The sequence below is a fragment of the Myotis lucifugus genome, unplaced genomic scaffold (genome assembly GCF_000147115.1).
Source record: "Myotis lucifugus unplaced genomic scaffold, Myoluc2.0 scaffold_1151, whole genome shotgun sequence".
Taxonomy (NCBI): domain Eukaryota; kingdom Metazoa; phylum Chordata; class Mammalia; order Chiroptera; family Vespertilionidae; genus Myotis; species Myotis lucifugus.
In genome coordinates, this window is record NW_005872199.1 from 22,165 (window position 1) to 36,230 (window position 14,066).

The 14,066-nt window shown below is 39.7% G+C and overlaps 1 protein-coding gene across 1 annotated transcript; it reads left to right on the top strand.

The window, feature by feature from the left end:
• The first annotated feature begins 6,795 nt into the window (after window positions 1-6,795).
• TMEM17 (transmembrane protein 17) lies at window positions 6,796-13,851 on the top strand. The gene is made up of 4 exons (XM_006107373.3): window positions 6,796-6,952; window positions 10,427-10,530; window positions 10,685-10,798; window positions 12,219-13,851. Exons 1-4 carry the CDS (start codon window positions 6,853-6,855, stop codon window positions 12,495-12,497), a joined length of 597 nt encoding a protein of 198 aa, XP_006107435.1. The 5' UTR covers window positions 6,796-6,852; the 3' UTR covers window positions 12,498-13,851.
• The last annotated feature ends 215 nt before the right edge of the window (window positions 13,852-14,066 follow it).

Consider the following 14,066-nt stretch of genomic DNA (forward strand, 5'->3'; position numbering starts at 1 on the left):
TTTAGGGTGCTGCTGCTTCTCTAGTTAACCCTGTCAGATTTGTGATGCTCTGTATACAGAAGCGACTCCAAGTTCTGGCTCCCTCATTGGTGAGGGTTCTTTTTTTTTTTAATATATATTTTATTGATTTTTTTACAGAGAGGAAGGGAGAGGGATAGAGAGTTAGAAACATTGATGAGAGAGAAATCTCAATCAGCTGCCTCCTGTACACCTCCTACTGGGGATGTGGCCGCAACCAAGGTACATGCCCTTGACCGGAATCAAACCTGGGACCTTTCAGTCTGCAGGCCGACACTCTATCCACTAAGCCAAACCAGTCAGGGCTGGTTAGGGTTCTTGAGGTGCCTCCCTGCCACCCAGTTCCTGAAGGCATATCTTGCAGTTACTTGACCTCTTCCACAAGGGGTCAGCTAGCAGTCTCTCTTGGGGGGTGCAATGTGAGCTACTGTGGTGCTTCTTTCCTCATCTAGACATTCTCCCTGCTGCCCCCTTTCCTTGTCCTGGAATACAGAGCACTCTGCTGGTGCAGGATAAAGCAGAGATGTGACAATAACCAGTCTCCAAACTAGTAGAGGGGGAAGACTGAGCATCTCTCAGCTTCATGAGCAATTCTCTTAAGGGCTCTTCTCTGGACTTTGAGAGGAAAAGGTATCTTCCATCTCCTCCTTTACAGTGAGAATGGGTGAAGGGAGAGATTAGAGTACCCTAATGAGTATTTTGCTTCACAAAAAGCTAACCTCCTCTCTATTCACCCTTCCCTTATATTTCAGGGAATAGGGATGGGGTAGTTTGGGACTGTTTAGTGGTAGGGCTGTATCCCTGTGTACTCATCCCCCCTTATCCATGGAGAATATGTTCCAAAACCCCAAGTAGATGCCTCAAACTGCAGATAGTGACAAACCCTGTGTAGACTATGTTTTTTCCTATACATATAAACCTATGATAAAGTTTAATTTATAAATTAGGCACAATAAAAGATTAATAATAATTCTATATAATATATGCAAATCGACCAAACCACGGAACAACTGCTGGAATGACTGGTCACTATGAGACTGCTAGCTGACCCCTGTGGAAGAGGTCAAGTGCACTGACAACCAGGGGGCAGATGCTCAGTGCAGGAGCTGCCCCCAGCCTGCAGACCCTGACCTGCGGCAGGGGGCGGGGCCAGCAAGCGGGTGGCACCAGGCCAGCCAAGACGGGTGCGAGCAGGGGCCCCAATCACCCTACTACTGGTCGCCCCACAGATCAGCCCTGATCATTGGCCAGGCCTAGGGACCTTACCCGTGCACGAATTTTGTGGACCAGGCCTCTAGTAACTAATAATAAACCAGACAATAATAACAATAGACTGTAATAAGAGTTATGTGAATGTGGTCTCTTTCCCAAATATCTTATTGTACTGTAATCACCCTTCTTATAATGACATGAGATGATACAGTGCCAATGTGATTAGAGGAAGTGAGGTGAGTGGCATGGGGATTATGATGTAACTTTAGCTACTATTGACATTCCAACAATCTATCAGAAGGAAGATCATCTGCTTTGGTGAACCTGGATCATCAAGCCATGACAAATGTTCATAGTTGGATGTGCAGGTACTATTTGGGGACCAAGGTTGACCTTGAGTAACTGAAACTGTTGAAAGTGAAAAGACGGATTAGGGGAGTGGGGTAGTAGGCTGGCCTAACTACAGGGGGTTCCTGAACTTAAAATACGTGAGCTCATCACCTTCTGTGCACAGCTTTATAGCTGAGCCGAGGTCCAGGACATCCCTGTTGACCTCCTATTATACTTGTTTCCACCTAGAACTTCCGTTAATCTTCACAGCATGTGTTGAAAAACAAAAAAAAGAACAATTCTGTATAGACTAAAAACTACAGTGGGAAAGGGAATGGGATGCAGGAATGATTGCAATGATTTTCTATTTTACAAAGCAAATTTACCTCCAAGAAAATTTGGAGTGTTGTGTTATTCATCTACATAAATATAATAATTCAAATTTACCTGAATTCTTTACTTGTGTGTATACCTTCCATTTTAATACCAAATTGTCTATCAGATTTCTACTCTTACAACTTTGATGTAATTGGGGATCAAAGCGGAGTATGACTAAGCAATGTACAGTAAGCTACTGAAGACAATGCATTCTATTTGTTGAAAGCACAGAACCACAGTCCAAAACAAAAGGGTACAATGTATCAATATTTACGGGAAGGGGCAGGACAATATTATAGTCAATAAAATATAAAGATTAATTTTTTCCAGAAAGGAGAACAGAATTTATATTTTACATAGTGTAATATAAAAATATTATTAGTACGGTAATACTATTACTACTGAAAATGGAACTATTACTTATTTAATAAGATGGTCACTTGCTTCTAACCAGTATCACAATTCACTTGACAGATCTGAGGTTTCCTTAAGCAGGTTTTTCTTTACCGATCTCCCTGGGCTTGCCATTCCCATCTCCCACATAGTTGGATGCATGCAGTAGCAGCTTGCTATAACAGATGAACACTGTGGTAGGCTAACACAAAGAAATGCTACAGAACCAAAAAACTATAATTAAATAGAATTTTAAAGGGGAAAACTTTTTCTAATAAAAATGCTCAGTGGGGATGTCTTTAAAGACTAGATATTAAAGTCAGCCTTAAAATATCACTTAATATAGTAAGGAAAATTCCTTTCATGAGATTTGACTTTCTATGTAATCCATAGCCTGGTTCTTTTTTATAAACCTTTGAATCTGTTGTGAATAAAATAGATTATACTAGAGATTCAAAAGGTTTTTTATTAGCCATCAACAACTTGAAGATTATTAGGTTACATTTCAGGTTATTTAGAATAAGATTTTTTAAATATGAAACTGATGTGGAATCATATCATATTAGAACTGTCTCAGAGTTCATTTTAAGTCAATATATTGAATATCATGTTCACTTAAAAATATTGTTTGTAAACTCTTTATTAAGTAGAAAGAATTTATATCTTTATTATGCCAAGGAGTAATTTAAATAACTCCCCAAATCAGTTTCTTGTCACATAGTATAATACATTATTATCAGACAACGTTGCCTCTTGTCAAAGAGAAACAAACCATTGCACTAGGCTCAGAATTTTTGTGAAAAAAATATTTAAGAAAGTAAACCATAAATGTGATTAAACCCCATTGAAATTAAACAATTCTTGGGGAAGCAGCTATTATTCTGACCATCAACATTGCCATAAGAGTAAACAGTTTAACTTTATAGGGTTATTTACTAATCTTGCTGGGAATGATTCCCATCATTTTAAGAATGAAGACTCTGTACTTCTCTCTTTAGATTGAGAGTAATAGGTCTAGAGAAGATGGGAAACCCAAATTATACTAGTCTTTTGATTCCATGATAGTGGGTTCCCTTCTCTGTTCTTCAGTAGTGAACTAATATGATTGTTGTCCATAAATATTGTAAGCATCAACTAACAATTTTTGGAAAGTTTTTTTAGCCTTTTTGACCATTTGTGACATCAATAATGACAGGATTCTTGGCCTGGCCGGTGAGGCTCAGTTGGATGGGCGTCATCCCATGCACCAAAAGGTTGGTTCAATTCCCGATCAGGGCACATGCTAGGGTTGCAGGCTCTATCCCAAGTAGGAGGCATGCAGGAGACAACTGATGGCAGTTAATAGATGTTGCACACTCACATCCATATTTCTCTCTCTCCCTTTCCCTTCTTATCTCTCTAAAAAAATCAATTAAAAATGTATTTTTTAAAATCTTAAATAGTAATAATAATGGCAGGATTATTTTTCTCCCTCTAAACTCTAATATATTTTTGCACCATCATTGTTTCTTCCTCAATTTATTTTTAATATTTGTTCTGAATTATGACAGGCATGTTTAGTATAGGAAACTTGAATAATAAAAGGAAAAACTATAAATCTGATCATTTTTTCCTCCAGGATTCTGATGAAATAATTTCAACCTGAACAAGGTGTTTCACCTCTTTATTTCAATGCTAAGAAAATATCTTTCAAATAATTCATTCAAGTTTTTGATAAATTTGGTTAATATGGTTAATTGCATCTTCTGTCTTTACTAGAACAGCAATAGAGGTATTGCTTCACAGGTAAAGTTAAATTCAGAAAACTAAAAGCTAGCATAATTTCACTCCTCTATAGGTGTTTCTTCTTCATAAACATTATTTTAGTAGATACATCAATGATAGAAAGCCTTATTTAATGATATAATCTTCACATCAACCATAACAGTAAATTATCATCAGTCTCACTTTACAAAACAAAGGTCTGAAATCAATTGCACGGCCCTTAGGCGGTAAAGTGAGAATATTATGGGGTTTGAACCTGCTCTCTCTGCTTCCAAGGGCATCCTTTCCACTACAGCCCAACACCTCACCGTGAACATCATAATCTGCTTAATTAGGCCCTGTGGTCGAGCAAATGAAATGCTGCCCCACCTTTTTTTTTTTTTTAACTAATACCAAAAATGTTGGAGTATCTTGATGTGGAAAACTTTATTTGTTTTTATGATTATTTCCCCAAAATAGAGCCTCAAAATTTGGATTATTGCATTAGAAGTAGGAATATTTTTTAGGTAATTTGTATATATTACCTATTGCTTTCCTCAATAAGATTGTTCAAATTATAATTCAATCAGCAAAGCAGGAGGCTTCCTGCTTCACTGTGCCCTTTATAAAAATCTTGGTTATAAATAATAATAAAAAATCTTGGTTAATTTAATAGATAAAAATGGATATTTTGTTGCTAAGTTTAAAAAAAGTATTGCTACAATTCACTGTGTTTTACTATATCAATTTCCATTCTACAGCATGAACCTTGTATAAGGGCTTTCTAGTCCCTATTCTAGAAAAGGGAAGATATGGGAGTGGTCTTTAGACCTTTATTCATTCATAGTTATCCAGCTCCCACTCTAGGTCAGGCACTGTGCTAATGTTAAGGATATAAAGATGAAAGCCCATCTCTGACCTCACAGAGCTTGTGAACTAGCAAGAGACACAGAAACACAATTAGACAATTATAGCACAGCACGACTAGGACAGTGATCAAAGTAACACAGAGGAAGATGCTTTGAAAAACATGGAAGAGGGCACTTAAGCCATCTCAAGGGAGGTCCCGGAAGCCTTTTTGGAGATACTGAGGCCTGAGCTCCATCTTGAAGAGAAGTAGAGTTAGCCAGATTTGCCCTAATATATCCAACCAGAATAAACTGCTTCTTTATCTGTGTGTTTCTTTACTAAGGTGTATTACACTTATTTGGTTCCATGTCTCTTTTATTATATAGGATGCGTTTTTTTTCTTTTGATTGTAAAAATACTGTTAACTGCACATGCATCAGAATGGATGGAGAGGATGGAAAATAGGAAGTGTTGGTGAAGGATGTGGAGCAACGGGAATGCTCATACATTGCTGGAAGGAGTAGAAATTGGCGCAACCACTTTGGAAAACTTTTGGGTCATATCTCTTAAGCCAGCAATTCCACTCCTAGGAATAAACTCAAACCCAAGTGCAGGCATACTTTTACCAAAAGTGGCACTATTTATAATAGTTCTAAACTAGAAAATACACAGATGCTCATCAACAGTAGGATGGATAAACAATGAGTAGGATGGATAAACAATGAGTTAGGGTCCCACACAGCAAGAAAAATGACTCTACACACTATATTAAGGAATTTCATAAAAATAATTTTGATTACTATAGAGCTAGATTTTTTAAAAGCACTTACTGTATGATTACTTTTATGTAAAGCATAAAAATAGGCAAAAAACTGCTGTTAGAGGTCAGGAAAGGTCAGAAGTGGGGGATTAGTGACTAAGGGGACAGGAAGGGGGAGCTTCTGGATGTGCAGATAGGGTTTCGTTTCTTGATCTGGTGCTGCTTACCCTGTAAACTCAGTTTTTGCCCTCTTCTGCATGTACAGTAGACGCTTGAATAACACTGGGTTTAGGGGTACTGACCTGCCACCATATAACTTGCCAGCCCTTCTCATACATGGATTCCCAAACACAGATTGAAAAGTATATTAGACTTAACTAGATTTTTAAAAATAATAATAATAACAATACATCTTATTTGAGAGGAAGCTGAAAAATACAAAAATGTTTTGAAAAATTTAAATCACCCAAAACCCACTTGTGCTACCTCCTCCCTTTCTGCTCCCCACATATTTACACACACATTTTGCTAAATTAGGCTCATTTCTATTTAGTTTTACTTCTGTTATTTTTACTTGAAATTAATCCTTATCAAATATTCATTGCAAGCATGTTTTTTAAAGCTGCAGCAATGTATTCCATCAAATGTGTATGTATGTGTATGTATGTATATATACGTACATACACTTACTATTACATATGATTAGAATATTATATATTACGCACATGTAGTCCTAGAACAGGAGCTACTGGGTCATGACATTTTGTAAGCTCTGCATTCGTTCTCTACTTCCTTCCAGAAAGGTTGCATCTCCTAGCAAGGCGTGAGGGATCCTTCTATCACAATCCAAACCCAGGTCATTTATTATTATTTCTAGTTGTTTTTGAGATATTGGGGGTATCACAATCCAAACCCAGGTCAATTATTATTATTTCTACTTGTTTTTAAGATATTGGGGCTTAAAACAGGACGAAGGAATCTGCCCTATTGCATCCGGCCAAGGCTCTCAGCAGGAACCGGCTTTCCCCCAAACCCTCCCTTCCTTCCAGGCCCCAAGCTCACAACTCGCGCCCTGCGGGCTGCGCACTGCGGCTGCGCGCCTGAGCCCCGGCGCCCCCGGTTGCCTTGGGAACCGCACGCCCAGCCGTAAGAGGTGCAGAAACCAGGCCATGGAGCTCCCGGAGCCGGTCCGCCAGCGGCTGGGAAACTTCAGTCGGACCATGTTCAGGGATTCCAACCGGACCGAGCCCGAGTACAGCGAAGGTCCGGGTGAGTGGCCGAGGCCCACCGCCGGGAGTGTGGCCGCCGAGGACCAGCGGGTTTGGAGCGCGGATGTTGCCAGGACCCAAAATGGCGGTTTCGCCTTCAGCGGGCGCCGCAGTGCGGAGCGCCTTGGAGGAGAGGCCGGGCGAGAGCTGGGCTGGGACGGCTCCGGTCCCTGATGGCGCTGGTGCCAGGCTGATCGTGCCGAGGCCTGGCCCGCGAGTTCCCAGCAGGGCAGCTGAGGTGGAGCTGGCCTTCCTCAAAGAAAAACAAGAATGCAAGAAAGCCGCCTTCGCAGCACACGCAGGCCTTCGCAGCACACGCCGGTCCTGGCTTTTTCAGCCTGGATGGCGGGAATCGCCCCTTCCCACTCCTCACACCCACCCCCACCCCGTAAAATATGTTTTCCTTTACAACTTTCCTAGCAGAACAAGTGCGTTCCACCACAAGGCGGTTTTTCTGGCGGAAGAGATGGAAAGAAGTTTTTTTAATGAGTCGTTTTAAACCGCTATCCACTCCCGAGTGACAGTGGCCACACTAGCTAGCATCGCCTTCAGCAAAACTCTCTGCTTCCCTGCCTTCCCCTCCCCTCCCCCCTCCCCTCCCCTCTCCTGCCCTCCCTTCCCCTTCCCTACCTTCTCTTCCCCTGAGCAAGCGTCCCCTCTCCTGCCCTCCCCTCCCTTTCCCTCCCCCTCCCCTCCCTTTCCCTCCCCCTCCCCTCCCCTCTCCTGCCTTCCCCTCCCCTCTCCTATATATGACTCTTTCACCAAATCTGCTAACAAAATGCCATGATGCTTCCTCATGCAACCTGACAAGTAATAACGCGATTTCCTCCAGTTTCCCCTTCTTAAATCATGATGATAGACAACATACGGTCAACCAAATCCATACGTTTTTATCCTTGAACTCTGCAGGAAATAGAAATCTTTTCCTCTTTCTTGGTTTAGGAATTTTTAAAAGGGTCAGAGAAAAGTAAAGTCAGTTTCCATAGTTGCATTTTTCAACTTTGTTACTTGCCTGCCCCCCCCTAATTTAGGATGTACAGCAGAAAACATAGTGTGAAAAATTAGGTTTTTACTTTTCTGATTTCTAAAGCTAAGGCTTAACAGGCTCTAGAATCTAATGATGCAAGGTTTCGGGTCAGCAGACATTTTCTGTAAAGGGCTAGGTAGCAAATATTTTAGACTTGTACGTGGTAAATCTCTGTGACAGCTATAGATAATGGTAATTGGGTGGACATGGCAGTGTTCCAATAAAACTTTATTTGTGGATACCAAAATTTGAATTTCATAAGATTTTCAGTGTCAAAAAATATTATTCTTTGATTTTTTCCCCCCAACCATTTAAAAATGTGAAAAAGCTCACTTGCTATACAAAACCAGACAGCTGGCTGGTGGTTTGCCTATCCCTCATTTATATTATATATGTTTTAATTTAAATTCTATTTACAGAACTCAACTTGTACTTTTGCAAAATTTAGTAAATTCATGTCTGTGCTTTCAACGTTCATTTACATATTAACTTGATTTTCAGTTGCATGATTATAAGTTTGATCTGCTGAAATACAGAAATAGCACAACTCTTAAAATGTTATTGTACAAAAATTTTTAACAAAAACTTCTTTGCAAAATTTGACTACAGTTTCTGCTCTAAAGATATTAAAATTTTCAGCCTAACTAATTTATCATTATTTTTCCACATTTTCTTTGTGGATCTGGAGTAGGTTTATTTGTACTGTAATTACAAGTGTATATCATTACCATGTCCATAGCTGACCAAGAGGTGCATTATTATTATGAAAAAAATCCTAGATTTAACAGATTTTAAGAATTCATTCCTTTATCAGGGGTAAATTAATAAATAGGTGCAAGCAAAGTACATCATAATAATGATTTTAAAAAGTAGATCAACCCAGCTGGTGCTGCTCAGTGGTTAATGGTCGACCCATAAACCAAGAAGTCACCAGTTCGATTCCTGGTCAGGGTACATCCCTAGATCCCCAGTAGGGAGCATGGAGGAGGCAGCCAATTGATGTTTCTCTATCTCTCTCCCTTCCTCTCTCTCTAAAATCAATTTAAGAAAAACAAACATATTTAAAAAGTAGATCATAATCAGGTATATTCTTGGAGCTAAAGAACACCTTGCTGTGAGACCATGATTATTCCTTATATTTTAAAATTATTATTAAACGACAGATATAAAATACTGGATTGTGGAGAAAAAAAATCTGTTTCTAAGAAATTTATTTTAGAGCCTTTGTAAATTCTTATATTTAGAGCAATTGATTTCTAAATATGTGTCTGTTCCTGTTTTATAAATTTAGGATGCAAATGTAGGGCTCAGTTTTTAAAAAATTCTTAATTTAGGACCCTTCTCCCTTACACAAAAGCAAAATATTATGTAATCAGCCTTATATAAATGAAACTCATGTACTACAAATAGCTACGCTGACAATGTCCTTATGACAGTGTTTTCATAATTCATTCTGCTTATGTGTATTTGATATTTACCAGTTTAAAGTAAGATGCTAGGTTCTCTGGGGATCTCAAAAGTGGGTAGGATGTGGTCTGTGTTTACATTGAGCCTGTCCATCAGTGAAAGAAAAGGAAAGGGAACATACATTTACTGAGTGCCTCCTCAGGGCCAGGCCTGGTGCTAGAGTGAAATAATTTATATTCTCCCTCATCCTCACAAGCAATCTGGGAGATACCTTTAATGTTACCATTTTTCAGATGAAGAAACTGACAGTCAAAGAGGTCAAATAACTTATCTCAAGTCTGGCAGCCAGAGTTACTGGGGAGTTTGGGGAATTCGGGGTTTACTTGGACTCCAAAGCTCACGATCTCTTCAGTACACCAGACTGTCTTAAGTGAGGGAAGTATGGTTGTTTGCTAACACTCCTGTACACAGGTTAGAGTGATAAATACCTACAAAGGAACAAGATCTCTACTGGAGTTGGGGAATATAATCAAGAAAAAAAATTTATGGAAAGGTGGCATTTAATTGGGTATTAATGAATGGGTGGGATTAGGGTATGCTGAAAAGGGGTGTGTCTAATTATAATTTGGGGAGATGCTTTTTTGTATGATATTTGTGAGAGAGTAGTTTTATGTATTTTATGTGTTTATTTTATGAGCTCTTTACATAGAACTCTACAAAGTTGGCAATAATAATTATTGTGTCTCAGTAGGATTTATATTGATAGTCTACATTTAGTCTATACCAATAGTGTGCAAAAAGCAGACTGTAATGGCAAAATGTTAAAGTAATTGAAAAAATTGAAACAAACCCCCAAGTAACCAATATATGAACTAAATAATATGATGGTGAATATTTTCTTGTACTGGCAATGATTATAAAGATGCTTAACATTTGTAGTTTTGTTGAGCCAATATGATAGTTATTCTAGGGAACTAAAGGATTTATAGGGCATAGACCAGGAATAAGAGTTTGTCCCTTTTCTCCCTGTTTCTATTGTAGATAATGAAGTGGTTTCCAGTTTAGCATTGCAGATGTCACTTTATTTTAATGCTTACTTTTTCCCACTTTGGTGGGTGAGCAGCATTATGATGCTTCGAATAAAAGTAAGTCTAAACTTTAATACTTCTGCTAAGGTCTTTTCTGCTCATCCCTTGGCATTGTTACATTGCCAATAAAATCCAAGTTCTTAATAATTTCTATCTCAGGTCATTTTTATTTGTGAGATTTTACAAACATGTTTATTTTTGTTTTCTTTAGTATCCAATTTTGCCTGATTACTACAAATTCATCGTGGTCACTGTTATCATCCTCATAACCTTAATTGAAGCTATCAGGCTGTATCTGGGCTACATGGGTAACCTCCAGGAAAAGGTAGGCTCTCCTTTCTTTCAGTGCTACACGTAAATGCAAGGAGGTTTCCATAGCAAGGAAAGGGCAGTGCGCTGTGGTGGAAGGAACGAAGGCCTATAGTTAAGGCCTGGTTCCAAGGTTACTTCTTTTGTCACTGTGGTCTGTTTACTTAATCTCATTAGCCTTGGTTTCTTCATATGTAAAATGGGGAAAATATTTACTTCACAAGTTGGTTGGAATTAAATGAAATCCTTATGTAATAAAAGGCTAATATGCAAATTGTCCCCTAGACCGGGAGTTTGACCAGGGGGTGGGGCCAGCCAGCCAACTCCTTGTGACCCCTCCCCCCAGCTGGCCCGTACCTGATCAGCGCCCCCCGCCTGCCGCGATCAGGGGCTGGCCCACGATCGGGGCAATTGGGCCAGGCCAGCCGGGGGAAGGGACGCACACTGGAGGTTGACGGGCCAGCCGGACCCTACCTGTGCACAAATTCGTGCACTGGGCCTCTAGTAATTTATATAAAATACCTGAACATAGTAAGCACTTAAGAATTGACCATTTTCCCTCTTCTCACAGTCTTGAAAATACTCGGTCAATTAAACATGTTCATTTGGATCCTGAATAAGAAAGTGGGGGCCCTGGCCAGAGTGGCTCAGTTGGTTAGAGTGTCATCCCGTGCACCAAAAAGTTGTGGGTTCAATTCCTGGTGAGGACACATACCTAGGTTGTGGGTTTAATCCCTGGTTGGAAACTGATTGATGTTTCTCGCTCACATCAATGTTTCTTTCTCTCTCTCTCTCTTTCTCTCTCTCTCGCTTATTCTCCCTCTAAAAATCAATAAAAACATATCCTCAGGTGAGGATTAAAAAGAAAATGAGGAGAAATTATAAACTCATTTCCTATGCTGGGCACATGTTTTCTGAATCATCAAGCTACCTAAGCATTTACAGGTAGTTACCAGAGCTTAGGGATAATGCCTAAAGATTCTGAAGGTTTTCTAACAGGCCCTTCATAATTAGGTCCCACCCAGCCTATCTCACTGTGTTTCTTGCTATTTCCTAAACTAAACATCTATTCCAGGCTGACATATTGATTCTCAGTCATGCTCATCCCACATCTTTGCTTAATTACCTTCTTGCCTCTTCCTCCTCCTACCCAGCTTTAAAAGCCTACATCCTGAATTCTTTCACCTACTCTGATCACTCTCTTATCCAACTTCTTGTAGCATTTAGTCTATATTTCTAAGTGACACATTTAATTATTCACTAAGGTGTAGTATTTTAGGGTTGTCACATAAATTCGTTTTCTCTTCTAATCTAGACTGTAAGTTCTCTGAGGACAGGTTCACAGTAGTGCTAAGTATTTGCTATATTTTGTTTATCTGTATAAACTAAAGAGTATACTCTACTGATCCGATTACTTTCAATGTGTGTCGTTTCAGGTTCCTGAATTAGCTGGCTTTTGGCTTTTGAGCCTTCTATTGCAGTTGCCTTTAATTCTTTTCTTGCTCTTTAATGAAGGCCTAACAAGTCTGCCCTTGGAAAAAGCGATACACATTGTCTTCACTATGTTCCTTACTTTCCAAGTTGTTTCAGCATTTCTAACCTTGAGGAAAATGGTAAATCAGTTGGCAACTCGTTTCCACCTCCAAGACTTTGACCGGCTCTCTGCGAATAGAGGAGGCATGAGAACAATGAGATCCTGTTTAGAAGAGATTTGACCCAGTGCTGTGTAGTGAAAATCTGAAAGCTCATTCTAGAAGACTGGGAGTTAGGAAAACATCAGAGATGTAGCATGAGAAAAAGGACCACGCGAGTGTTTGGAATTGTATACTCTTCAAGGTCGGAAAGTCCAAGTGATAACCGGGAACGGTGAGCCGAGGTGTGAGCCGAGGTGTTTTCCCGGGGTCGTGTCTTTCGACGCCCAAGAATGAGCTCTGCGGGCCAGAAGATTAGCAAAAGTGTGGAAAATTTATTACAAGCAGATTCAGACTCCCCGCAAGGGGAGGGGGAACCAATAGTGGGCTGCCCGTTAAAGCCTTGTAGTCCAGGGGTATATATTTGCTACAAGCCTGCTCTACGTCTACCTGTGTCGTCACCTGATTGATTCCCTCAGTAGTTTGTGCCCAGCAATGGGCCTGAACTTTCCCCCTCTCTGTGTTCTTTCTCTGTTCCTATGCTGAATTTTTTCTGTTTCTATGTGTTCGTACACCTTGTGACTGCGCCCTCCCTTGTTTTCCCATGCCTCCCGCTTTGAGTCCAGAAACATTTTATTATTTCTGCTTGGTTGGTTCCTGTGGTTAGGCTGCTCACACTGCCAAGTCTGCCCCTGCCTGTGTTCCACCTGCCTTTGTTTCCCCTGGACCCCTGCCCTATCTGCCTGTTTCAAGTTAACCCTCTCACAAGGTTGGGGCAGTAACAGACTCTACAGTATGAAAGCAGTAAGTCATCCCTGAATCCTAGATGATGTCCACCTGATGCCAAATATCTTAATTTTTTTGTTGTTGTTGGCTTTCTCAGGTGTGTAGACTTCAGTGTTGGTGGTCACAGTTTACCAGCTTTACTGTAATATTTCTAGTTAGTATCTTTAACATTTCTAGTTAGAAATGTGTATATTTCTTTTAAACTTGTTTTTTTTAATCTTTATTGTTGAGAGTATTACAGATGTCCCCCTTTTTGTCCCCCATTGCCTCCCTACACCCAGTTCCCGCCCCGCCCCTGGCCTTCACCACCCTATTATCTGTGTACATAGGGAATGTATATATGCATATAAAGTCTTTGGTTAATCTCCTCCCACCCACCCCCTTCCCTCTGAGATGCCTCAGCTATCCATATCTTGGCAGTTCATCTGGAGCATGTGGAAATCCTTATCAATATTCTGGCGTGTTAGACTATATTTGTAAACCAAGACACATTTTCATGTCTGCTAGGGTTAAATTATAACCTAATCTCAGCTGCTGTCATGAGGTTAAGAAGAAAACAAGTGGATTATCATGGTATTTAGGAAATATTTTTATAATAAAATTGTAACTTTCATAAAACCATGTTCAGTATTTCTGGTGGTGGTGGTGGTAGTGTTCTAAATGTCTTTAACAGTAAATTATAAAATATTTATAATAAATCATGCTTATCTTGTACAGTTCTTTTGGGCATGGTTTTATTTTTATACGGAGTTGCAAAGGATGGAAGGAGAAAAAATAGATAGTAGAGAGCTTCTATGTAGTAGGCACTATACTAAGCACATTAATCCTTGTGATCTCATCTACTAAATCATTATTCACTGAAGAACT

Coding starts and splice junctions, on each gene's coding strand:
- TMEM17 (XM_006107373.3), top strand. CDS start 6,853: ATGGAGCTCCCGGAGCCGGTCCGCCAGCGGCTGGGAAACTTCAGTCGG. Junction 6,953..10,426: donor CGAGTACAGCGAAGGTCCGG/GTGAGTGGCCGA, acceptor TTTCTATTGTAG/ATAATGAAGTGGTTTCCAGT. Junction 10,799..12,218: donor TGGGTAACCTCCAGGAAAAG/GTAGGCTCTCCT, acceptor GTGTCGTTTCAG/GTTCCTGAATTAGCTGGCTT.